At 48.2% G+C, this 26,810-nt stretch overlaps 1 protein-coding gene across 5 annotated transcripts in view; it reads right to left on the reverse strand.

Annotated features, from left to right (window-relative positions):
- Positions 1 to 694: 694 nt before the first annotated feature.
- The window catches only part of MASP1 (MBL associated serine protease 1), a 60,783-nt gene continuing 34,667 nt past the window's right edge, over positions 695 to 26,810 (reverse strand). For 2 of the 5 annotated variants that reach the window (XM_036875310.2, XM_057500990.1), the window contains 3 exons: positions 20,907 to 21,044; positions 20,004 to 20,078; positions 13,604 to 16,099 (listed from right to left, as the gene is read on the reverse strand). In XM_036875310.2, coding sequence (XP_036731205.2) covers positions 15,216 to 16,099; positions 20,004 to 20,078; positions 20,907 to 21,044 — 1,097 coding nt within the window. In that variant the 3' untranslated portion in view covers positions 13,604 to 15,215. Of the gene's footprint in view, positions 3,614 to 4,052; positions 4,153 to 6,090; positions 6,159 to 7,649; positions 7,836 to 8,651; positions 8,766 to 11,802; positions 11,941 to 13,603; positions 16,100 to 20,003; positions 20,079 to 20,906; positions 21,045 to 22,112; positions 24,855 to 26,810 lie in introns of those variants that run through there. The other 3 variants (XM_057500998.1, XM_057500996.1, XM_057501002.1) reach the window with 3 other exon arrangements.

The raw sequence follows: 26,810 nt of genomic DNA on the forward strand, positions 1-26,810 counted from the left end.
TGGATGGGGTAGTGTTTTGTCAGGTTTCTGCACTATAAAGCTACCCTTTCCCCCGTTCCCTTCCTGTACTCCTCGGAAGAAAGTCAGTGTGCAGCCCATACTTAAGGGATGGAGAGTTATGTTTCATTTCCTTTAGAGCAAACTATTTACTTAAATAGCCCAGTCTGGACTCAGACTGGCCACCATTTCTGAGGCATGAGTGGCATAGATTTCCCCTCCCTGATTTTTGCCTACCTTTTCTTGGTGGGCTTCTTAGTGGTGTTGATTCTTTGATTCCTGCCACCAGGGAACAAGATTAACTCATGGCAGAAGGAAAGTACATACTCCCACACAGAACAAACCATTCATAGACATGGTGTTGTGTTTTCCGAACCAAAGTGAAGAAATCGAACACATAAGAAGTAAAATTTTTTTCTAGTCTAGGTGTGAGTGACAATCAAGGAATGTAATTTACACGCTGAAAGATTGGCATCCTGGGATATTTTGTTAATTTACAGGAACAAAAGGACAAGGTACTTAATCAGAACTGGCCTGAAAAACCTGTGGGATGCTGCTGTATTGATAATAGGATCTTCCCATTAACCTATCTCTTCACAGTTCAGTGATACTCAGCAGAGACAGAGAAATGACATATGAAACCATGAACTCACCAGAATTATCAGCCCATGAGAAACACACAAGCCAAACAGAATGCTTTGACTCAAAGCAGATGTTTATTGGGACCAATGTGTAGTTACCCATGGGAACAACCACTTCTGTTGATGATAAAAATGGCATGATCGCTATTGATAACAACATCCATGGTATCAAATTATAGCTTTTTATATAGGAACCATATTCTAGGGAGGTGGAATTTGGTTGCATAGAAGAGAGATCCTTCTAAGAGGCAGCACCTTTTGAAGCTGGAATGGGCTACATTTGGAGGAAATGTTTCCTGTCTCTTGAAATGCTCAAGAACGTGGTTGTGGAGTTAGATAAGGTGGTCCTAACAGATACTCCAACCCTCTGCTTCCATGACTGTGTGAGAGATTTGGGTTTCTGGGACCTTAGCAGCCATGCAGGACCTGACATGTAATAACTGCTGTAGATTAAGAGTGAGCTGAAGTTCCACAGCACATTTAGACACATTTAGCACATTTAGTTCCTCAGAATAAGGATGCATGTGCAACGGGGGTAATAAACTCGGTAAACTGGGTATAGCCAGAGGTCAGTGTTTGTACACAAATCCTGAGCCTGTTTCAAGTCCCACTGTTGTCCGACTTTAAGGAAAGAGAAAGACTCTTAGATGTTGGTTCTGATTCCAGAATCAGAATGCTGGCCTACTAGACTGTCATTTGTGTGAGAGAAGCTAGTGCAATTGGAGGAAAGCCTGAGGGGACTCATGTTCTCCTTCCACCTGGAGGGCCTCCTCCATCATGCCTATGGAAATGCCCACCCTCCCAAAGGTTTGAACAGCTCCAACACCATCTCCTCTGGATTGCCTTCCTGATTTTCCCTCTCCAGTGCCTCCATACTGGAATGGCCATTCTTCTGCCTCCGTGCTGCTCCACAACATAGCACTTGGTGGGATCCATTCTGTTCATGGTAGTCATTTGTGCATGTGTCAGCTCTTCCTGGAGGAGCTCTGGGAGGTATGAGTCATGTTCCCCTCATCTCTGTAATCTCCAGAGCAGTCAGCACTGGCAGAGGGCTGTCTAGGCTGTGCCATGAAATGGGGAGGTATGGTGTTTTGGAATGCTTTAGAGCAATCCTAAAACTTAGTATTGCAGTTCTTTGGTGTCTGAAGCAGAGCTCCAGCTTGCTTGATGAATCATGGAGTTGGGTACCATTGCCATCTTCCCTTTCCGGAGAAGACAGCAGAGCACAGAGAGGTAGAACGACTTGCTCATAGAACCAGAGGCAGGCTGTGAACTGCTGCCCCTGAGCGTTCAGCCTAGGGCTTAGTGTCCATTAAGTTCTCATTCCTCTGTATCTTCTTTCAGCAAGAGACCCTAAATGACTCCAACAGCTGCAAGGCAGGTTGAGAACTGAAATCTCCTATGAAGACAAATTTTGATAGAACAGAGAACAGGGTCATGGGGCTTCTGATCCCCTGAGGGCTTAAATCTCAGAGCTCTGGAGGGGAGGTCTCTGGAAACTTCCTGAGAGAGGAGGTAGCTCTTGTAGGGGAAAGGCGTTTTGCTTGGGAAATACTAATGACCTTGTAGGGCTGGGGTGATCAGGGTGAGGAACAGGGGTGAGGAACAGAGGAATGGCTGCTTGGGGTCAGCTGTGGACATTGGGAGGGAGAGTGCAGGGGGCCTGGGTCTAGCTTACCAGGGCTGACCTTATGCAGCTCAGGCCCCTATGAAGGGAAGGAGGCGGGCGTCTAGAGTAGATGCTGTTTAGGAATAAGGCAAATTTCCTTGGCGAGTGCTTTGCCGGGCCTACAACCTCAGGAACCAGGATATGGTGGACAAGGGATATGTGCTGCGACAGTGGTATCTGATTCACGTCAAAGCTCTTTGGAACCTTTTGCCTTTTGGTCACTTTGGCTTTAATGCATCTCATCAAGGAAAAATGGATTTGTTGCCTCCTAGATTGTCAGAACCTGGGAGGGAAAAATGGCTCTGTAGCATCCTAGATTGTCAGTTTGGGAGGGTCCTTTGGGTGAGAGGAATGGGCTTGCATACAGAGTCACACAGGGAGCTGGGGGTGCAGCTGGTTCTAGAACCTGGTGTCTGAGGATCCCTCCCTGCCCTGCTTCTTTCAACGCTCTCATAATTTGGTGTCTAGTTCATGTTCATAAGTGCATTGCCATGGGACATGCTATAGGACTAAAAACCTTGTCTTTTTTACTTTTTTATAGGGAGCGAGAATTGGGTTTGGGAGGGATGCATGGTAGCAGAGAAGCATAGAACATTTGGAGGCAGATGAAGGAGATGGTCAAGGCTCAGGGTAAGGGTGCACACTGATCAGCCCTGAGACCACAAGCCAGGATTTGTAAGAGAACTTCAGCTGCCTGGGAGACACACTGATCTTCTGCTAAGTCACATTTATGGAGCACTTAGTTTATGCCTGCACTGTGCTAAGTTCTTGTGTAAATTAATTAATTTAATCCTCATCAGACTTCTTTGAGGTAGATCAGGTGTGCTATTTCTATAATATGGCTGAAGAGACTGAGGTTCAAAGAGGTGAGGTTGGGAAAGCCCAGGGCTGCAAAGCCAGAGAATGATAGGGCCTGGGTATGACCTTGTGCTCTGATCACTCAACTACTATCCTTTAAAATGAATGAAAAGGGGGCTGAGATGCCCCCTTTATTGGTCTGAATGTATGGGTGGGCTGACGAGCTGGGTGAAGGGCAAGGGGCGTCTTGCACCAGATAATTATCCTCTGCTACTAACTGACCACAGATGGGTGGTAAGGGGGCTGAGTAATGGAATTCAGTTCTGCATCCCAGTGACCCTCTGGATCCAGTTCTTGTTGTGGTAGATGTAGGAATACACTCCATAGCGGTCCTTCTTCTCACAGTCGTCGCCCCAGGACACCGTGCCCACCAGGTACCACTGGCCTTTCTCAGTATCTAGGGTCACCATGGGGCCTCCAGAGTCACCTGCACAGGCATCCTTCCCGCCTAGAGGAAAAGGAGATGCAGGTTAAAGGGTTTCCTTTTCCAGCCCCAAATCCAAAGACACCTCCAGCTCGGCACATGTGACTTGTAGTTCAGAGAATTGGGCACGAGGGGGCGCAGCAGACCATTTGCTCCAACCTGGGCTCTGGGCAGGGCCAGGTCAGACCTCCTCAGGGCTCAGTGATTTTAGAAGTGTAGGTTCCAGACTCTCTCATTTCATAGGGGAAAGTTGGGCTTGGAGAAGGGAGTGATGGAAATGTCTTAGCATTCTTCTTTTTGATACAGTTTCTTCAGTGGAATGCTTTTATCACCACCCTCCAGTATTCTTCCTCCTCCTCCATTGTTTAGCCTAACACGCTCCAGGTCTCCAGCCCTCCCATTGCTGGGCTCTGCACCACAGCCTGGCTGCTGGTGCCCTGTTTATGCCAGCCTCTTAACCTACCTTCTTTCTCCCCAGCACAGATCATGTCCCTGGTCACTTTATTCTTCACCGGGGCATAGGCTTCCTGGCAGGTGCGGTGGTCAATGATTGGGATTTCGATCTGGAACACAAGGCCACTGTTGGTCCCACCCCACCCACGCTGAGCCATCCTTGCTGCTCTGACACCCTGGACATGGCTCCTCCCATTTCCCTCCCGGGTGAACCTGGTCTACCTGAGACCTGGTCTCAGAAACGGCCTTAGGGTGCAGGGGAAGGAACACTGAATGGAGAATCAGGAGATCAATGTTCCAGTACAGTCCCAGGCATGAACTTACTGTGTGACCTTAGGCAAGTCATTTGCCCTCCCTGGCCTCAATTCTCTCATCTTTAAGATGGAGATAATAATATTTGCCTAATACATGCATTTTTTCAAATATGGCAATGTATGCACAACCTGCAGTCAGTCTTCTGTCCCCTGTCTCTACCACTCTGGGCGTGGGGCCTGGACTGTGTGGCTTAATCACTCCTCAGGCCCCTAAGATTCTGTTTCCTCAACTGAAAAATGGAAATCACAATATTTGACATAATAATCACATGGAATTGTACAAAGAGGAGATGAATGAGCAGGTGCTTTGGAAATGACAAATACTATATAAATGTCAGGTACTGTAAGGGTCACTACGACTTGCCTTGCAGCAAGTGTTTATTTATGTCCTCCCTTACTACAGCATGAGCTTCTAGACATGGGATCTTGTCCGTTTCTGTCTTACATAGCTTGGAACATAGTCTGTATTCACGAAATATCTTTTTAGATTGAGGTGATATGCTGATACATAAAAGTAAGGTACTGTGATTTCTAAAGCCCTTAATTCAGCCTGAGGGGAAATGTTGGAGTAGATGTCTGGAATAAAATGAGGAGACGTGTGAGTCTCATTGAGACAAACCAAGAATTAATTGGGTCATACGCCCCCAAATACAGCCCCTGTTGGCCCTTGCTGGGAGACGACCAGAGGCCGTTCAGATTCCCCTGGCCTTGGCCTTCCTGGGTAAGGGGGGAGAGGAAGTCATGGCAGGGAGGCCATGAGCACATGTCCTCGGCAAACTCTCGGGTGCCAGACTGACCTGGGCTCACTGTTCAGGTATCAGTTAAGAGAACCCTGAAGACGAGGTCAGACCCCCTGCTGTGCGTCCCTGCACTACTCCTTCATCACATTCGTCGCTTTGGTAGGTGCTGCTTCTCCCACTTGACTACAAGCCCAAGAGGGCCAGGGGCCAGATCTGCCCTCTTACCTTACAGCTGGGCAATGTCTGGTACATGGGAAGTAGGGGTCACCAAATAAACACCTGGGAGTCAATTAATGAAGGGATGAATGGCTGTTGCCAATCTGAAATTTTGAAGCATGTTAAAATAACATATATTGAAGGATTTAGACGCTGGCATGGCAGGCACAGGACCCAGTAATGCCAGAGTCAGACAGCTCTTGGAGGACACCCGGGGTCGCCCCTGACTCTGCAGCTGGAGATACTGTGCTACGGTTGAGAGAGGCACATGACTTGTATAAGATTATCCAGCAAGTTAGTAGGAGCCAGGACTTGGAGTCATAGTTCTTTACTCCTAGTTCAGTGCTCTTTTGTGAAATGATATTAATGTGAACTTCTAAATGCAACAGTTAAGTTCATTACTGCAAGGACTGAGATTCTCAAGAGTCTATTCTTTAGCCCCTTCGATTACTTTAGTCTGTTCTTGGTTAGCCCATTCATATGTACAGATGGATCATCCTTTGGGGGTCCAAGCCTACTATTTTCTGGAATAATTTCCATAAGCTGGGACTTAAATAAGTTACGCAAACACTGAACAATGTTTAGAGACTAGAGCCCTATGATAGGTCAAGCTTGTTGGGATTCAAAGACCTGGCAAATTTTGGAGGTGAGTCTGGGTCCTGGTGTCTCTCACCCACCCTCTGCCCAAGCCTCCCAATCCCTGAGGGGCAACATGGAGCTGGAAGGTCCAATGTAGGGAAAAGGTGTCACTTTGTGTAGGGCACAGATTGAACTTCACCTCCATCAGGGTCTCTGGGAACCTCTGCAAGAACTGCTTCCCCCAGCCACTGACGATGACCATGGCCCCTGGAGGAAAGAGGACACAGTGAGAGCACAGAGGCTGTCGGTGGGGGTTCAGAGGGTTGCATCTTGCAGCCCCATCCTTCTCTGTAGAAGAAGGGCTGAATTTGCACCCTCAGAGAAAGGTAGCATGGTTGGGAGGGAGACTGCTGGGTGGGAGGTAACCTGCAACAGAGGTTTGGGCATTTGTATCTAGGCAACTTTAGCTGGTATATGTGCTTAGTGATCTGTTGTCTCCCACTCCCAGCTAGCAAGGAACCTAGGCTCCATGAGAGCTGTCTTCTCATCTATCTTGTTCACTGCTGCATCCTAGTACCTGTAATACTGTGCAATCAATAACTGAAAAAATTAAAAGTCCAGCCTCATCCACAATGTTATGTTGCCTTTAAAGAGCTCTCACTTCTCCTTCCTCTTCTGAGCCTCAGTTTCCCTATCCTGAAGAAGCTGGGCTTAGTTTTCTCTAAAACCCATGTCAGCCCTGATATCTCTACCATTCTATGAAGTGGGCAGATCTCAGGGTGATGTGGAAGTGGGCTGAGCAGTGATTATTCTTCATTTGAAAAGGAGCCTGGGGTCTGAAGGCAGCGTGGCGGTTAAGTAGGAAAACCTGGGTTCTAGCCCCAGATCTGCTTCTCACATGCTCTGTCCTGGCTAAGTCATTTCACCTGGCTGAGGCTCAGTTTTCTCATCTGGAAAATGGGTCTACAATTCCAGCTTAGGAGGCTTTTACAAGTAGTCAATAAATTAGTGATTGGAAAGCAACTGGTACATGGTGGGACCTGACGTCCGATAATTCAGAGCCATACCTATGCCTTTCCTGTTGGGTCACTTCCCCTAAATACTTCTCAGATTACTTTCAGTCATATTTTACAACTTCTTTTGAACTAAAGGAGGTTTGCTGTGACTTGGCACCACTGAATTAGAACAGGATGAAAAGGAAGCTGACGGCCCCTGTTGGACTGTCACTATGTGGGAAATACTTGAATATAGCATTTTATTGAAATAGTGCCAGCACCCTGTGGGGGTGTGTCCTCAGTGTGGGAGTAAGGGATTTCAGGTTCAGCAGCTCCCTCGGGGTCAGCACCTCAGAAATAGCAGTCCAGGGGTTGCAGTCTGTGCTGGTGATCAAGCTATTGCCCCTCCGCTCCAAACTCACCCTTCCATACTCAGCTTTGTGCTGCCTCACAGGAGACTCTGAGATGGAAGTTCTGCTTAGGGGGGTGGTTCTGACAATTGGGGCACTCCGGGAAGGCTTACTGTACTGTTGGCCTCACCCTGGCACTGCTTCCTCACCCCAGAGCACTGCCCTAGCCTGCCCGTTTGCTGGTGCTGCCTGGGAGCCCGTTTGCTGGGTGCTGTGGGGAGAGCGGAGAGGATCAGGCAGCACAGCTGGCTACGCGGTCCTCCAGAGCCTCACGGATGCCCACAAGTCCCTGTGGGGGCGCTGCTGCTCTGCAGAGGCAGGAGCAGAGGCTGGAGCAGAGGTCAGAGCGGTACCTTCCTGTGGGGGCCGGTGGGGCAGACAGATGGGCATCACAAAGTCGTTCAGCACCGGGCCCTCCGACAGCTCCACCAGAGCCACGTCATTCTCAAAAGTTGTGGGGTGGTACAGGGGATGGAGAAAAACATGTTTGACTCTCAGATGCTGCTCATTCCCATCTGAACGGAGCCTCCAGTGCTTGCCTGGGCAAAAAGAAGGCACATGAGGCATGGGGGTAGTGGAGGGATGGAGGGTAAGGTCACACATGTTCCCTGTCCCCCCCCACCAATGTCTCCACACTTTACTTTCTTACTGTCTTTCCCCTCCTTTCCCAGCCATCCCACCTGACCTGCCCTTCCCCATGGACTTTCAAGGGCTGCCAACTGCTGTCTCTTTTCATGGACTGATCCATTGCCTTATAATGCTAATTCCAATGCTCCTCACCACAGGTCCACATCATATAATCACTCTTCAGTGCCTGGGTGGTGTGTTACCTCCTCCCTAAAGTCTCTCAGATTCTTCAGTTAGAAATCTCTTTCCTATAAACTCCCAAGGCTCTTTATCTGTTCCTTTCCTACAGAACTTACTGCCTCTTATCTTTGATTACAGGTCTGTACTTACATTTTATTCCTTTACTAGACTGTAAGCTCCTTGTGGGCACAAACTAGGGCTCAATTATATCTGTGTTCTTATTATATCCTGGCATGGTGTCACTACGCAAATACATACCGAAAAATTGAATAAGCTGGTGATCTTGATATTATAAAGGAAAGGGGAGGCTTGTATTGGAAATTATCTAGACTGGGCTGTTTATTGGACCACTATAATAACCAAGGCCTACCCTTTGCCCACCGTCCAACCACCTGGAAACTGCAGCCTTGGGCTTGGACTCAGGTTCCTGGACTCCAGGTCCAGCTGCTTCTTCACCCCAGGTGTCCCGCCCCAGTGTGCGCGTGAGTGGACACACCCCATTCCCAGAACCACTACTGGCTTCAGGAATGCACTTGTCTCTCACTCACCCACGATGACTTTGAAGTCAGAAGGGCTGAGCAGGTATGAGTTGTATACAGTGGGGTCCTCAGGATTGAGAGGCCGGTAGAGGCAGTGAGCCGCGGTCACAATCCAGTTGGATCCTGAGAACAGAATCGCACACACACACACTGGCCAGCCTGCCTGCCTCTGTCCTGAGCTGAGGGCCTGAAAACTATTCCAGGGTACCCTTCTCTACCGCATTTCATAGCCCCAAGTCAGATACTCACCAATCCTCATCTGAAGATGAAGACTTAAATCTGTGATTGCATTTGCCTGTTGACCAAGGCCAAGGCTGAACATCCTGCCCAGGGTTGCAGGGCTCCCTTAAACCCATGGGGTTGGTGGGGTCCAGAGAGCCCAGTGTGGGCCCACAGAAACCTTGTGCCTATTGATCGCCGCTTAGGCCTGGTGGGCCCTGGACCAGCAGCATCAGTCTCACCTGGGAACTTCTTAGGACTACACACTCTCAGGCCTACCCTCAGGTCTGCTGAATCAGAATCTGCATTTAGTAGTAAAATCTGGGGACTTTAACAAGATCCTCAAAAAATTTCTATGCAGATTCAAGTTTCAAAAGCACTGGTCTATCATGGTGCTTCTCAACTTTGGGTGCACGTTGGAAGTATCTGGGGGAATTAAACAAACAAACAAACAAAAACAAACAAACAGTGCCTGGGCCTGAAGTCAGACCAGCTAAGTCATGGGAGCAGGGCCCAGGGATGGATGTATTTTGAAAGTTCCCCAGATGATTCTACTTCCACCACTGCTCTGATCCAAACATCTCATTTTATAGATAAAGATCTTGAAGCCTTGAAGAAAGCAGGGTCACCCAGAAGGCTACTGGCAGACCAGGGCCTGACCCTGGGTCTCCTGACAATCAGCCTAGAGCTTCTCTTGTCTCACGGCTATGTTTTCCCCTTGATGAGCAGGTTCTTGCCATTTACCTAATATAGAATCAGGCTCCCATTCATCCTTTAGGTAGAGCGGATAACAAAACCATAAGCAGTCAAACCCAGAGGCATAACTAGGATGAGCCACATGGAAAGAAAGGTACCGGGGCTTTGCAGGAGGTTTGTGGGAATCAGGTCAGTTCAGAGTCCAGGGCAGAGCTACCTTCCTGGAGCTGGTCCCAGGCCCCACACAGCCCTCTCAGGAGCAGCTATGTGCTCCAGCCCTGGGGTTCTGGTAGAGCTCTAGGCAGGCCGCTCTTTTTTCTTTTGAGGCATTTTGATCCCTGTCCACAGCCAGAAGCTGTTGGCCAAGTTTTCCAGGTGGATAAAATAGGAAGAGACAGCCAGGTAGGAAAGCCTGCCTCAGAGCTGGGTTCTGGGCCATTTAGATGAGAAACCAGGGGTGCACAGTGGCCAGTCCAAAGCTGTGGCTTTGCCTCAGAGCTCTGAAAATACTCTCAGAGTCCCCGAGCCAGGCTCTAAAATGGTGGTGCTTTCCCCGCATCTGTCCCTCAGCCCCTTCTCCTGCGTTCTCTGCCCCCGCCCTACCCGCCCCATGCAATACTGGATAGCAGGAGGAGGAAAGAGGTTCAAGATCAGGAGGGCTGTGGGGAGGGCAGAGTGTGAGAGAACCTGTAGCTTGGCTGAGGGCAGAGAAGCAGACTTCAAACATCTTTCCATGCAGAAGTAATAGGGAATAAACACAAAGCAGGTAAAATAAGCACTGAACATTATTCAACATAAACACTCAGGGCTTAAGAAAACTGATTCTTAAAACTGTGGGCCCATAATCCGTCTCTTCACTCACATTCTAACACGATCGGAAACATCTTTGCTGCCTCTCACACTCCCTGCCTGCTCCTCCCCAGGTCTCTGCTTCTTTCCTGCCCTTCTTTCACCTCTGGCCCGTCCTCCTTCCCTGTCTCTGCATGGCTTCTCTCCTGGGCATCTCAGCCCACTGGTCTCTCTTCCTCTTGTTGTATTTGCTTCCTCTTATTTTCCTTAATCTCTTTCACAACCCTCTCCCATTTTCTAGGTCTCTCTCCTGGTCTTGTCTCTTTCTTTCTGTCCTTCCTGTCTTTGTCCTTGTAACCCCATCTGTTCTCCCCTCCTCTGCCTCCTCTCTGCTGTCACTCCCCCACTGGTTGTCCCCTGAACACCTGTGTGCACTCCCCTGCCTCTTGGGGAGGCTCCGTAGAGTGGAACCATTCACCTCTGTCTGTGGGACTATAAGGGTTAACCCCTCACAGAAGAGAGTTAATGCCTTGTTGCCATGTCACATATCCTGGGGTGTCTGAACCACAGCCTGATGCCCCCGGGGGATCCCTGATGGGGAGCTGCCCTCACTGCACTCTAGAGGAGTTAGTCAGTGAGGGGCCAGGCTGCCTAGGCAGAGGTAGAGCCAGCCAGGCCTTCCTCTGTGATGGCATCAGACCAGGAACTCTAGATTGCTATTCATTTTTCCTATGTCGTCAGAGCTAAACTAGACCTTAGATCATCTGGACCAAACTGTGGCAGGAAGAGCCATCAGCCATTTTGTCCCCACTTCTACCCACATCAATCCATTACAAAATTCTGAAATTCTATTCCCCAGTGCTTTTGGATCTGCCTCATTTCCATCCCTTGTCCTTATTCTGAGACTAATGACTTCCCATCCCACAATTGCAACAGCCATTTCACTGAACTGGCTTCTGGATTTGTCCTCCTTTAGATACATGCTGCCCCTGGGGAGAACTTTCCAGAAATGCTCATAAATCTGCAGTAGTGTTCAGGATAGATCTAAATTCCTAAGTGTGACATTCAAGGTGTTAGTGACTCTCTCTTCCCTGACTTCTCCAGGGTGAGTGTCCTGATTCTGCCTGGCCCCAAAGTCCTGGCACACCCTGCCTTTGAGTTGCACTTAAATGTCTTGTGTTGTAATCCATTTTTGAGGGTCTGACTCTCTTTTTCCTTCTCACTGCCAGAAATTGACTGAGATTACATAGGTGCATGTTGACCGAAGGAGCCAGCTAGAACAGGGGCACATGTCTGCAGGCTCTTTCCACCACACTATGCTCCTAGGTCCTGTTACTAGTTGGAGAGTGATTTTCAATGAAGAAATCTTGGTCAGTCTCCAGGAAGAGGGTCGGGTCCCTTCATTTCAACCCTGCCCCACAACCTGGTTCCCCCACCCTTTCCACCTTCTCCTTACCTAGAAGGGAGCCCCCACAGAAGGGTTGTCCATTCGGGTATGACAGCATGGCTATCCAGGGGGTGGTGCCCCTCTGGGCTGGGCGTCCATTGAAGATCCTGGCCATCAGCTTCCGGGCGACCCTGGGGAGCCCACACACTACAGCCAGGGGAGGGAGGGAGGACAGATCACACTCTGGGCTCCATCTGGCCCTTCACCAGAGTTACCAGCTCATCGCCCTCTGTTAGGCACATCTGTTATTTTTGATCTTCCAGCATCCATTGACCTTCTCAGTAGCAGCATCATAGTTTTCCTTTAGGGTCCACTCTTCCCCCATTCTTAGTCTATATATCCTGAGTTGGAATGACTTGACCTCTGGTTCTAGGGGTAGAAATGTGTTCCAGACCTGACTAATTAAAATCTCTCATCCTCTGAGCACAGTGGTTTCTTGGAGATAGGAATGTAACCCTGATCAGGCCAATTTCCTGTCTTGGAAGTTTGCTAAACATATTCGAATAAGAAAAAAATCTTTCACTGCTGGGGTTGCTGAGCTGTTGGCTACATGCTCATATCTGTCAATAATCACTTTATGGGGAGTCTTTGAAAATGATGTTACAGACAGAGATGAACAATGAAGAGTGAGGTGAGAGATTGTATCCTGATATATGAGACCCTTAATGTAATCATACCTAAAGCCTCTTGGTACAGCTCCGAGAGCCTCTAATTCACTCTCTCTCCCTCTTCCCTTAAGCTGTTTGTGTTGGGTTTCTGTCACATACATGAAAGTCTTAACTAATAAAGAATTTTCATGCTCCATTTACAAGGATCTCTTCTCTTCAGAGAAGCCCCACCTCAGAGCCTTGGGGTGTTGAAGATCCCAGTCTGCCTGGTCCATACCTTGTTTGCATGATCTGATTCACAGATATAGACACACAGAACCCTACAGCTGAACAGCCCTCAGAAACCATCTAGTCTCTCTCTCATCATGCAGCTAACGAAACTGAGGCCCAGAGAAAGGAAGCGACTTGCCAAAAGTTACCCTATGCGTTAGTAGCAGGACCATAATTCTAGGTCAGCTGACTTCCAATTCTGGGCTTTCCCACTCTGGCTAGCACCACTAGCTCTTTCCTACCTGCCTTCCCAGAGCACTCACAGCTCAGGCCCTGGATCCAGGCAGCCATCTGCCTTCTTTGTCGCTGTGTAGGACTGGGGAAAATCACAGATGAATGGACTGCAGCCTGACCGCACCTTCAGCCTCTCCCACTGCCTTCACTCTCCCTGTCTGAGCCAGCTGCCCCAAGCCACCATCACCCCTTCCCAATTCCCAGCAGCTACTCAGAGCCCGCCGGGTGGGAAACTCCCTCAGCCATCCTCCTCTCCGTCTGTTCCCGTTGTCAACTCTCTTCTCTCCAGGACTAATTCTGGGCACCCTCTCTGCCAAACTCTCCAGATGCCCTTCAGCGATGTGACTCTCTCCCTCCTTTAAGTTCCCATCATACTGCAATCTCCACTCCTCTTACAACAGATATTTCACTGCTTCTGCCTGTGTGATGTCTAGATGCACATGACTTTGTCCTGCATGCTAGGGTGAGCGCTTTGAAATCAAGGACTTAAATGGCAGGCATGTCAGTGAAGGAATGTGTGGCCTGAGAGGCCCCCTGGCAATAACCAAATTCTTTCCTCATTACTCCTTGGATGATGTCCAGGTGACAGAAGTTGTACTCTGTAATGGGAGATATTTTGGCTTGATGAAAGGGTGAGTTTGTCTTCAAAAGGTCAAAACAAACCAACACCAACAATAACCAAACTCCAAAGCAAAGACTGTTGGTTATCCAGACAGTTTATTTCCACTGTAGACCCCTGACAGGAGAAACAGAGGTGCCATACAGAGTAGTGAAGCTTGTGATATAAAATATACAAAATATAGCATCTTCTACATGCACCATTCATAGACATAGGAGTGTGCTTTCATGGACTGATTGGAACAGTGGGCACTCCCCAGTTGCTTTCTTGGATTCCCTCTCAGGGGCTTCTCTGGCTGCCTTTCTCTGATGGACAGTTTCCAGAGCATGGGCTCTGGGGAGAAGCAGGAGATCAGCCCTGTGAGGGCCAGAGACAGGCTGCTGGCAATCGGAAGCACTGAGTGCTAGAGCTGGAAGGACCCTGCGGGGGATGTAATGCCTCCTTGGTACAGATAGGGAAACTGAGGCACAGGGAGGCATGTGATTTGGTAAAGGTTATACAGCCTTGGGTGCAGAGCTGGAGCTGGAACCCAGGGTGCTCGCTCGGCTGTCTCTTCTCACCATCTTTTGTGGGCAAGTCTCTGCTTCCTTTCACTCTGGCTTCTGGAAACCAGGAGGAGTGGATCCCTCTGATCACCCATGCTGGGTGCACTCTCTGAAGAGCTCAGATCCTGGGCACACTGGGCATCATGCAGAATTAGGTCACTCCTAATGTCCTGAGCCCACTCTTCTTCCATTTTACTGCCCAGAAGCACAGTGGGACACAGCGAGCACACCTCTTCTTCCAAGCAATCCAGTTGAGTCTCTGTGCCTGGGGCTGGGGCTTGGGTAGCCTTTACAGATGATGCATTTCAAAGGCTGGAAGGTTGCTCTGTGCTTGTCTATGGTGGCAGGTATATTCTCTAGAGCAACACCCGGTACTGGCAGTTGGTAGTCAAGGGTGACACGGGCCCAAATAACATGTTCTGAGTTGCCAGCAGTGATTTAAAAGTGTTGGGGGCCTCCCCTGCTGTCTTCTCCCCACTGTCACCACAAACCTTCCCTCTGTTCTTTGAAATTCCTTTAATAGGGAACAGAAGGGATAAGGCTTGTACTGCAAGGAGTTTTTGGGAGAGAAACCCCTGGGACATAAACACTGCAAAGCATTATACTAGGAGTGAGGGTCCTCTGGGGTATGAGCCCAGCCTTCCAAAACCTGAGCATTTTTCTCCTAGAAGAGGGACTAGGCTTGTCTGGGGCAGGGGTAGAGCGTGTCCAGGTGCAGAACTGGGAAAATATATGGACTCAGAGTTCAGCTCAATGTAAGGAAACATTTTCTACCACTCAGGTCCAAGCCCACTTACAGCTACAGTGGGACTAAAGGGGCTGCTAAGTGAATAGGAGTGGGTAAGGCCAAAGGGGCTCAGCGCTCTGGGAGTGCCGGCACTGGCCTAGAGGCTGGGCCTCCTCATCTGATTGCTGGGGGAGTGAGTCCTGAAGAGGGCAGGGCCGTGGACCCAGTCTCTTGTGCAGAGGCTTTTTCCTTTCCCACACAGCTGCCTCTCAGAGTCCCGGGGACTGCCTCAGGAGAACGGGAGCAGCGTGTTCCGTTCCGCCGGTCTGGTGAGCAGCACGGAGTGTGCCATCAGAAGTGTGTGGCGCGGCCCCACTCAGCCCAGGGCGGGCAGGCAGGCCCTGGGGAAGCCAGTCAGCTCACCGCTCCACCTGGAGCTCGCCCAGACCTTGTGGCGAGCCCATCTGCTCCCACACCCAGTCCACATAGTTGGAGACCTTTGTGTAGACCCCATAGACCTGCTTGCTGCCACATTCTTCAGGGCCCCCCCAAGACACCAGGCCTTGGACCACCCAGTGCTGGCTCAAGTCATCAAGGATGATGAAGGCCCCGCCACTGTCTCCAAGGCACGTGTCCTTGCCGCCCTCGTAGTAGCCTGCACAGAACATGTTCTCTGTGACGCTGTAGTTGCCTGACCGGGACTCATAGCTGGTTTTGCACTCAGCATGTGGCACCACAGGTAATTTGACGTACTGTAGGACATCTGACAAGGTCCGTGTGCCACTGCTGATGATTTCATCCACTGTCACATTAGGATTGGAGATGCCCCAGCCGGCCACCAGGCCTAGCATGTGGGGCACTGGGCCTTCAAGCTCAGGACTTGGCAGGCAGATGGGCATGACGTGGTGTCCTAGGGGCACGGGCTCCTGCAGCTGCACCAGAGCTATGTCATGGTTGTAGTTCTGGATATTGAAGTCTGGGTGGAGCACCACTCTGGCAGCTGAGCTGTTAACAGCCCCCGACTTGTCCCGCACGTCATGCAGGCCCAGGTATACGGTCACATGCTCCTTAGAGACGGGTGTCACTGTGCTGTCTCTGCGTTGGGAACGCAGCACATGGGCTGCTGTGAGGATCCAGGACTCAGAGAGCAGGGCCCCGCTCCCAAACCACTTGTCGTTGGGCACCCTCGAGGTGTCCTCTACCACTATCAGGGCCTGCCACGGGAAGAGGCCAGGCTCGGCTTTCCGGCCGCCGATGATCCGCTTGACCAGGTTTGGCAGGGAGCGAGAGGGCTGGCCGCACACTGCAAGGAGGAGGAGGGAGCGAGGACAAGAGACAAGGACCGGTCAGCGCAATCACACGAAAAGAGCCACGAAAAGAAACTGACATTCCCCACAGTAAATTATGCCATCACGGGCCCTTTCCACCTCATGGGGCCAGGCTAGCCTGGCAGAGCTCTGCACAGGGTCATCTTTGGCCTAAGTCTTTCTAGTCTGGCCCATCTATAGTCAGAGTCCACTATGGACCAAACCATTTCATGTGTGGGCCTTCACCATCCTGAACCATTTCCAGCCAAGATCACTTTTGGCCTGACCATCGTTAGCTAGGTTTCTCTCTAGCAGTGGTCACTTCTCCCTTTTCTTTCCTAGAAAGACATCTCATGTTCCAGGCATGGTCCATGCAGCGGGCACTTAGCTTCTGAAAACCAGAGGCCATGGGCTGTGAGAGATGGAAGGAAACTAACAGATTATATAGCAGGTCACAGCAAACACTGGACTGGGAGCCAAGACACCTGGGCCTAGACCTGGCCTTTGTCTCCTATGTCTCATGTGATTCAGGTAAGTAAATTTCTCTTTCTGGATGTTAAGTTTTGATCTATTAAATGAGGCAGATAGTCAAGATGGTCTCCAAGAATCCTTCAGTTCCAAATTCCTTTGATTTTTATTTATTTCATTTGCCTTGGTCACCATCATTTTAGAGGTGAGTAAAATTCTCCAGTGGTTAAGCAACTAGCCACATAGCTATTACATTAGCAGTGGCATTAACTAGATTCCAGCATCAGCAGGGGCTTAACTACATTCTGAGACCAATGTCTCCCAGTGCCCCATTACATATAAAGATCGTGGTCATGGGCCCTCTAACCTTTTCTTCTTTGGCCTGAAGGACTCATACTGTGAGTGGATGCCCAGGACATCAGAGGTTAGGGGAATGATGGCATAATCTACGAGCAATGATGCATGGGCTCTGCTCTGAGCCACCCATCATTGCACCCAGTAGCCATGTAGTACCTTGAGGGGAAGAAGAAAGGTCTGATCAAACTTCGCTCCACTGAGTTGTACCCCGAGCATGCACATGCACCACCAGCCTCCTGCAGCCAAATACCTTTGGCACGTAAGCAGAGGGTCTTCAGTACCAGCCTCTCACTGGCTAAGAAAAACCTCACATGGGCCCTTCCCAGTACAGTTCTTAGGCCTGGAAGGTAAGCCTAGTGTGAGCAAGGGCCTCCTTCTGCTGGCAAATGTCCAGGCTGTATTCCTTGACCCTGAACACTTTCAACAAACCTTTAAAGACCGAGGAGCATTTGAGTTTTCTTGGCAACTTTTGGAGGTCAGGCTTTCAGCCACCTAATGCTTTTCAGATGCTTTTCCTCTACATGAAGCATCTTATGTGATTCTTAGGCACTCTATTGTTTACACCAGGCCAGATGTGAGCAGCATTTTGCTAACTCTATGTGGCCTTTAGGAGAAGAACGCCAGATTCCCAATTAAAAACAGCAGCCTACAAGGTGACATCTCAAGGCAAGTGTGATTGGCCTTGCATAATAACTCATCTCGTGCTGAAAGGCCCTCATCTGGTGAGGGACATCCCTGAAGCTTAGTCCATGGTCACAACAAAGCTAGTGCTGAAGGGGCCAGTGGCATACCCCAGGTCACAGAATGCCAGTTAATGGAGAACAGTTAATTTACAGATGGAGAAACCAAGCACTCAAACTCATTAGTAGCAGAGCCAGAAGTAGAGTCCATTTCTTCTGGATCTAGATTTATTTTCTGCGCTAAAAATCTGTTTTTCTTCTTGAGATGCTCTTGTCTTTCAAAGGGTTGAATGATGCAATAAGCCTTTGAGAGAGCTCATTGAAATTGGGCTACATTTTGGCTGCTACCATTCTCATCCAGTTTTTCATAGAACAAAAAATTCTTCTTGAAATATTAAAGCTTCACCTTGTGCTAAAGCCAGATTTGTTCTCTGAGCTTAAAACAGAAATGTAATATTCGAGAATTTTGGGTTCATGAGGATGGTATTGCTTGTGTTGAAAAGTCTTGGGTTCACCTTCCAGCTCTGTCCCTGACTTTCTGAGGATAGCCTTGGATAGATTATTATACCTCACTGATTCTTGGTTTTCTTATGTGTAAAATAAGGAGCAAACCATATTTACTTAACAAGTTTTCTTGGGAAGGTAAATATTACGATGCTAGATGAAATGGCATTCTCTCTTCTGGCTTGCTTCTTGGTTCAATCTTGGTGATTTAGGAAGAGAGAGTTTAGAAAGCTCTGGCCTGATCCAATAATATACCATGGACTGCCCAACACCAGGTGTTAAAAGAATTTCATGATTTATTGTATCTAAGATGCTCTGTGTAAATATAGAAGATGATGACCATTAAGAATCACAGAATATCACAGATCAATTGGGTCTGTTCCCTCACTTCTGAGGTATGGAATCCTAGCCCCAGAGAAGTAAGATTACTTACCAAAGTTCACAATTAAAAAAATTACAGCCCCAGGACTAACCTAGTTTCCTGACTCCCAGTTAGTGGCTCTTCCCCTTCCAGAAGTCGCAACATGGCTGTCCAGGATGGAATCCACCCACAATGTTGTTTCTTTGGCCCCCAAGTATTTTAGCAAAACAGGGATTTGATCATTCATTTAGCCACAGCCTCACCAATCCCCATCTTCCCTGAGGCTTCACCATCTGTGGTCCTTGTGTGTACTTCTGGCTAAGCATAAATGAGGTGATGGGATCAGCAGAGTATGGGTGGTTTGACCTTTCCCCTGAACCACCTCCTCGTGATTCCTTTCTCAGGCATAAAGCCCTCCTCTGTGGAGTCTTCCTAACTAGCCTTCACTCATCCACTCCCCAAGAACCACGTGCAGTTGACTTCCTCTTTCTCTAGGATCTCATAGCACCTGTGATGGCCAAAACCGACTCCCACATGCTGGCACTTTCTTCATTTCTTAAGGGTAATGGTAGACGACTCCATAGTCTTTCCATTTTAACATAGAATCTAACATCTAGAAGCCGACTGAGTAAATAATGGAGTTACTAAAATGTGCCACTCATTTAAGGCACTATTTTAGTTTACCCAACATTCTAATTCAGTAAAATGCCACCCAACACTCTCCCATCCTGAGAAGCTCTTGCTGCTTGAGCAAATGCACATTCCATTAGGCACTGCTCCTTATTGCTTTCTTCAATGGTTGCGCCTTCCAATTACTGCTGTTTTTTGAGTGTGAATTTCTGTGTTGCAAATATTAAATTTAATTTTTTGTTGATTATTTGTTTAACTCTACTGTGTTTGTTTGGAGCTATAATTTTCCAATAAGCTGATTTGCATATATGTTTGCACTATGATTGCAAAGCAAATTATCCAAACTTTGAATGCTCAAGCAAATAGCACAAAATATCCCCCAAATCTATATACTCAGTGCCATTTCCTGCTAACACAAAATTCTTTTTTCATTTTAAAGTGGGGTCAGTAGGTGAACCACGGGGAGGGAGCCATCAGTAAGACTTGGGCACACTGCTCTTTGAAAGAACAGTTATTTGTTATTTGTCTGTTGTTCATCTCCTCTACAGCACAGTGAGGGATTGAGGACAGGGTGTCTTACTTTCTTGATTTCTTTGGTGCATAGAAGGTGTACACACATACTGTGTTAGATGTAAAAAAGCCCAGTGGGAAGGGAGTAGAACTGCAGAGAGAGAAGAAAGGAAGGTTCTTGGCATGATAGAACAGGCTGACTATTGATGCTGGTTGTTTGAGGAGGTGGGAGGCTGAGCTTCTCTGACCTTTGACCCTCTGAAGATACCTCTTAAAAAGATAACTAAAGCATCATTCCCTGTCCCACCCTCACTCCATTAACAGCCAGAGCACCTGTGGCCTGAGGCCTTGGATGGGAAAACTTGAGGCAGAGGACTTAGAGTGAGGTACCTGGCAGGCAGGTGGGCTGACTTCTCCCTAGGACTTCATTCATCCAGACTCCTTGGGCAGAACAGGAGTATATACCTGGGACAGTGAAGAAAGGTTGGAGAAGAGGGAGAAAATGGGTGATTTGTAGCATATGGAAAATAGATCTGGGTTCTCAGTTCCTCTCTTTTGGATCATTGTAAGTCTCCAAATGGTTTCTCTGATGCCATTCTCTCTAAGCCCTCTCTGCAACTTGAAAGAACTTTCTAAAATAGGAATCTGACCATGTTCCTCTGTTCAAAATCACCAATGGGTCCTACTGCCCTTAAAAACAAACAGCACACTCTTTAGCATAGTGTCCAGGGCTCTGTGCAAGCTGACCCCTGCCCGTCTGCGGGCTCTCCCTCCAGCCCGGGCCTGCCTGGCCCTGTCCGCCCCTGGGGCACACTTCCTCGTCATCAGTCATGCAGGCTTTGGTGTGGTCTGCTAGTGCCCTTGCCCTTCCCTCCTTTCCCCACTGAGCAACCTCTTTAATAAACCACACTCAAGTCTATCATCTCACTTGAGTGTTACAATAGCTCTGTGGGCTACATTCCTGCTCCCTATTTGAAAATGAGGACTTGGAAGCTTAGAGAAATTAGGAGAATTTTCTTAATGTGAATCTGTGGCAGAGGCCCAACTGATTAGCTTTCCCATCTCCCGCTCTGCTGGGGCTCTGAGTGTGAATGTAAGGGTGTTGGGTGCCATGGGGCCTAACTCTCAGAGTGCTGGTTTGAGGCAGGGAGAGGTGAGACATGTCTCCATGGGTTTCTTCTCCTAATTCCTCACAAACCGTGGTCAACAGACTGAGTGTTTCAGTCTCCAGTCTAACCGTAAGACCTAAAGGGTGTGAGTTGGGAGTGGACTGGTGTAGTGTGGAGGGCTTACCTGTGATATTGTGGAGCATCTTGTAGTAGGGCTGCTGGCAGGAGTATCTAATCTCAGATTTGTATGTGGTAAGGTTGCTCCTGGTGGAGAAGGTGACCAGCCCATGTTGCAGCTCTGCTGGGGCTCCACAGTCTGCAACTACAAGAGAAGAGAGTGAGACTCCCTTCAGTGAGGCCTCTGGTGAGTCTGTCCCATATGGATGTGCAGGTTGTGCACTGCACCCAACTTGAGAAAGCAATGCTATAGTTTATGAGAATGGTGCCCCAGGGACTGTGCAGGGTACAACCTGTGTGGCCACCACTGGCCCTGCTTTCGGGGCCTTTCTCATCTACTATGGCACTACTGTGTGGTCAACTCACCTGGCCTGGTGCTGAGATTTACGCAGACCCCAGTCTCTTCCCCACCATAGCCCTTTCCTTGATTTCCATTTCTTTTGTGCAATCCTCTTAGCCTCTTCTGCCCAAGCATGAAGCCTATGGCTCAGCGAGAAAATTCTGGCTGACATGAACCAAAGAATCTTCAGTTCTTCCAGGCCCAAACATATGCTGAGTAAGAGCAGTTAGTGCTCACATTGGAGCCTAGCATAAAAAAACAAAAACAAAAAGAAAGAAGCCAACTTCTGCATGAGCACTGCCCCCCTCCCCACCTCAACCACCCTGCCAGCATTCTGCAGATATCTTGCTTAGCCATAGACCATGGCAGGAGCTGGGCACAGGTTTGGACCATGTTTTAATTCATCACCTGCTCATTTTCTCCCATTGTTCATGGCTAGACATTGGGGCTAGTGGTAGGACAAGACCAAAGATGCCTGCTCCTCAGAGGTGGTCTTAGGGGAGCTTGCAAGTCCAACCAGGTCTTAGGGGAGCTGCCAGAAGCTATAGAGTCCAGCAGGGTCTGCAGGAAGCCAGGTCCCAGGCCGAGGACCCAACTTGTCAGTGTATCTTCAGGACTTCTTTTAGGGGGTGGTGCTCATTTAAGGAAATCCTAATCTTAGATATAACAGCTTATGCCAGAGTTGAAGAATCATAGAGGAATCATAGAATTTTGTAGTTGGAAAAGACACTGAAAGCAGACAATCAGAATATCATCTACACAGATGAGCCCAGAGAGGATGCTTGATTGGTCTCAGGTCACCCAGTGAGTTATGGTCAGAGAACTAGACCTGACTTTAAATTCAGTGTTCTTTTAAGTCAACCAAACTGACAATTCTTAAGGATCTGTTTTCTAGTTTGAAAGGCCTAGAATCAATATCAGCTGGGTAATGATGGTCGTTAGCTGTCAATCTTCTGATAGTTTCAGAGGACTGCATTCGAAGGGCCTGGCAGAATTCCCAAAGTTTCCTGCCTCCTTGGAAAACAGAGAGATAGCAGTTTATCCCTGAGATGACTCAGAAATTGTGACTATTTTATTAACTTCAGGACTCCAAATTAATCTTTAGGTTAAATAAAGAGTTATCTAATTTAAAATACAGATGCCTCTGAGGCCCTCCAGGGTGGAGGTGAGGGGAGAGGGATGGGGTTAAATTCAGGTACCTCCTGTCCATGGAGGCAACAGCCAAGAGAACGGGCTAATGTTTTGTCCTGACCTCCAGTCCTCCAGTACAAACCACTCTCATTTGTTGATCACCCCAAACAGAGACCCTCTTCTGCTCTGTGAAGATCAGCATGAGGATAATAAGAGGTAATGATATTTATTATTATTTCAAGCTATTAACATTTTTAAATGCATTTTCCTGCAGAGTCTCCAGCATATTTTTTCTTCCTTCTTTTAGGAAATACCATTGATTGGTACCTGTATCTCGGTACTACTCTTGTTTCCCTTAACTTTGGTATAGCAGCTCATTTAGCCTAAAATAACCTCAAGATCTAATACCTAGATCCAGGTGGAGGAATTCCAGGGCTGCTCTTTGACATGACTGGATGGTCAGGCTATTGAGAGTCTATTCCATGGCCAGCAATGATACTTCTGGGTATAAGGCCTGCTTTCCCATCACTCCAGAGAAGTAACTGCCTGCTGATCTACAACCAGATAGAGGAGGTGATCAACAGTGGAAAATAAGAGGGTCACTTCAGCTTGGCTATAGTGAGTGGGGGAGGGCTGCACTTCCACCCCTGGCTACAGTGGCAGGCAAAGAGCTATGTCTCTCTGGTACCTGGAGACAACTTCCCTTTGCAGGAGGCTTGAGCAGCTCTGCCTGGCCCAACCTGAGATGCTATATCCAGACCATGCTTCCCCAGCTTGCTTATCTTGTTTTAGGAAGGGTCTCATCCTTTTCTCTAAGGCTTCCTTTGGTCGCTTCCACTCTCTGAAATCTAAATGCCCTTCCTTTTCCCATTCCTTTGGCCAACCTTCTCATCATCCTCTGGGATGGGATGTAGCACCCTACTCCCTGTCTCCTCTGTCATTTTTTGCTGCCATATATTCCTTCAGACACATTCTTTTGACCTGCCTTCCTGAGCATGCTTTGCCACAATCTGGGAGTTCCACAGAGAACTAGGCACAGCAGACTTGCCCTGGCACGCAGGCTCCAGGGATGCCCCCGACCCCAGCCACAGCCTCATCCCTGCCTTGGTATACCTGTGCCCCAGCGTCACAGGCCCCTCAGTGTGCACTGTCCTGTCTGCTACTTTTCCCATGTGGGAGGCCCTGTGGTCCCTGCTCTGGACCCGCCTTGGCCTTGATCAAACACCACTTCTTCTTGAAAGCCTTTCCTTATTCTTCTAATTTAATGGGGCTGCTCCCTTGTTTCTCCTCACAGGGCCCTCTGCTCAGCTATCTCTAGTACTTGTGTCTCTTGTTGCCTGGTATTGTAGTTCTTCAGGTTTGCATAAAGTCTTCTGCCTAAATTATGATGCTTTCATGCTGAGTATCATATCTGTTATACTTTGTTGGGTTAAACATATTTATTCAACTGGCGCCTTTCCTTAATGCCTACGCCATCTCCTCTCTCAGGGGTACCCTGCCCTAGGATGGTGCTACAGTCCCTGGACCTATCCCTGGCCATTCTTGCAGGGTTTTGCCCTCAGCAAGAACCCATTTAATCACAAAATAGGCCAAGTAGTCCCAGTGTAATACAAGGGTTCTCTGCTATGTCTATCCAGATTTTTTTCAGGCTAAATAGAGATTCCCAGCATGCTGGCTGCCATTCCACAGTCCTTTCTTTATCATTCCTTGTGACCCAGTGATGTCCCATGGCACCAGAGCTGAGCACCACTGTTTTTAAGTGTGACACCTATCTTTTGAAAAACTTTAATCAGGGCATTTTCAGACATGCAAAAATTTTAAGCCTCAGGGGAAGAAACCTCTGATAATGGAATTTCAACCCTTGTATTAGGTACAGGTAGAAAGGAAACTTTTGGGCATGAGAATATGTCTAGATTTTCAAAAAATTCATGCTATATGAATTGTTAGTTTCACTTATTCATGGTTGTAAAGAAAACAACAATGGGTACAGATATTAAAGTTATAAAGTCACAGGCATTTTGGCCCATTTAAACCTGAAGTGTGGAGCCGATTAGAACCCAAGGCTCACTTTGACCTGGTCAGCTTGAGGCCATGTGACTGTTTATTAAATCTTGTGTCTCTAGAGCCAGAGTCATTTTTCCTTTGAGAAGAGAACAGTCCACTTAAAGGTGCTAAAAAAAATCCCCCATTGTCTTTTCATTATTTTCCAAAGTAACATTTGAATGATGGGTGAACCCTCAAACGGAGAATTGTTCTCATACACGCAGCAATTTCAGCTGCTTGAGTCTGCATTGCCTTCTTCCACATCATTGTGATCAATCCACACGGGAATGAGAGTGGAGTGTGGGTGGGGTGGGAGGGTGGAGTTCTGGGGCTACTTGGGAGTGATCCATTCCTTGGTGTCTGCACTGTGTGGGGTCCCGCCATTCATTCACTCTGTCACTTGCTCTGACTCGTGTTCGCTCTCCACATCCATTTCGGTTTCTGCCACCATGGTGAAGATCAAAGAAGGGTCAGGAGGTATAGAGAAGGTAAGCAGAGAGAGAAAGGGAGAGAGAAAAAGAAGAGAAAGAGAAAAATTAGCAAGCAAAGCAGAAACAGTTCATGCAGGAAATACAGAAATTACTCCACCAGAACTGATTAAGAATGCACAGTTTAGGTACAGCCAGTGTGAAGGACAGTTTGGGATTGTGGAATTTGTGCCATTCTGAGAATCTGTAGTTATAAATGCTGGCTCATGAAGGTTGTAACATTCTGCCTCTGGACAAGCTTTGTCTTCATCTGGTCCAAACCCTCTTTTGACAGATGACATTCAGAACAGAGCAGGAATTGTCCAGGGTGCCCACAGCGAGATGCAGGGCCAGAACAACAACCCCTAATTTCTACTTCCTGGTCAAGTTCCTTCACATGCGTACTTCCTGTCTGTTCCCAACCCACTGCTCACAGTCCCTGGGAGCTCGCAACTTCTCAGCCTTGTACTCTGGCATCTCCACTAGAACCCTGCACATGCCTGGGACAGAGAGGTGCTCAGTAAATATCTACCCAGTGAAGAAGCAGAGATGCCAGTGTGTCTGAAGGGGGATCCAAATAGTTGTAATTCAGGCTTTGCTGGGAGAACCAGATCATATTAGGGAGAAAAAAAATTCCTCTTTTCTTTAGTACAAATGATAGGCATTCTTTTGTATACTAAGTAAGTCATGTAAAATGGTACCCGAATACAATAGTGCCTTACTCTGCCAACATCTCCGTAACAATCAAAGATATGTGTGCTTTGTACCATCAGGGAAAAAGCTATTTTTAAAATTTCCTTCTTCCAAAATGAGAGAATGAGAGAAACCAAGCCTCTTCCTCATGGGGGTTGGGTTTTAGAGAAGCAATACATTTTCATTGAGCTTTTACTTATTCTGGTGCTCCACTGGTATGGTACCTGCACTAATTCAATCACCTTGGAACAGTCGGGAACATAGGAAACTGAAGCCAAAGAGTGGAGTAAACTGCTGAGGGACACTCGTCCAGTTGAGCCTGGATTTGAATCTTGAACTTGCTGACTCCAAAGCAACGTCCTGTCCTGCCCCCTGCACCCCACGTCCTCCTTTGCCTCTTCCCTCAGACTGTCCCTTGCTTTGCCCTGCAGATGCTGTGAGTAGAACTCAGCTGTGGCACCACACCCAAGCCATGTGCTGGGGGAGGTGGTGGATATGTCTGCAGCGTTTGGGTTTCTCAGTGCCTAGACCTTGCCTTTTACACCTAATTTCCCTGCAGACCTCTGCATGGGCATCCAGTCAATATGGAAACTTCCTGTTGAAGCCATAAAATGTCCCCCTTTCCCACACTGGGCTTGGATGCCAGCCACGTCTGATAAAAAAGGAAAATTAAAAATAAGCACACTCTGCTCCAAAGTTCTGCCTGGGATTTGGCAAATCCTCAAGGGAGCCCCACCCTGACAGTGTCCCCTTGGGGCAGTGGAAGTGCATCTGTCTACTGGATCTGAGGCATTTAGGAGGAGGGAGAAGGACACCACTCCAAAGAATACTGAAAGTCCTGAAATGAAGGGGGCCAGGGGCCAGCCCCAACCCTTGATGGCTCCCCTCTCCATTCTAAAGCAAGCCTTTTCCCTCCCTTCCCATCCTGTCACTGTGCATCTTCCCATTGCTGTTGCCATAGATAAGTTTCCTCAAATGGTGGTTCTCACAAGTCTTGCACTGAAGTCACCTGGGTAGGGGGAGAGGGCTTGGTGGCTGGCAATTTGCACTTTTACAACACTCCCTAGGTATTACATATTTATATGAGCTACATTATTTTATAACCACTGGGATATATTCTAGAATAATAAAGCTAGTCCAAACTCTTTACATTTGCCATGAAAGCTCTTGCCCATGGTCACATGGTGGGCTAGGAGCAGAACTAAAGCAAGAACTCTATGTTTCAAGAGCCAGTGCA

Source organism: Manis pentadactyla, chromosome 1, assembly GCF_030020395.1.
Source record: "Manis pentadactyla isolate mManPen7 chromosome 1, mManPen7.hap1, whole genome shotgun sequence".
NCBI lineage: Eukaryota > Metazoa > Chordata > Mammalia > Pholidota > Manidae > Manis > Manis pentadactyla.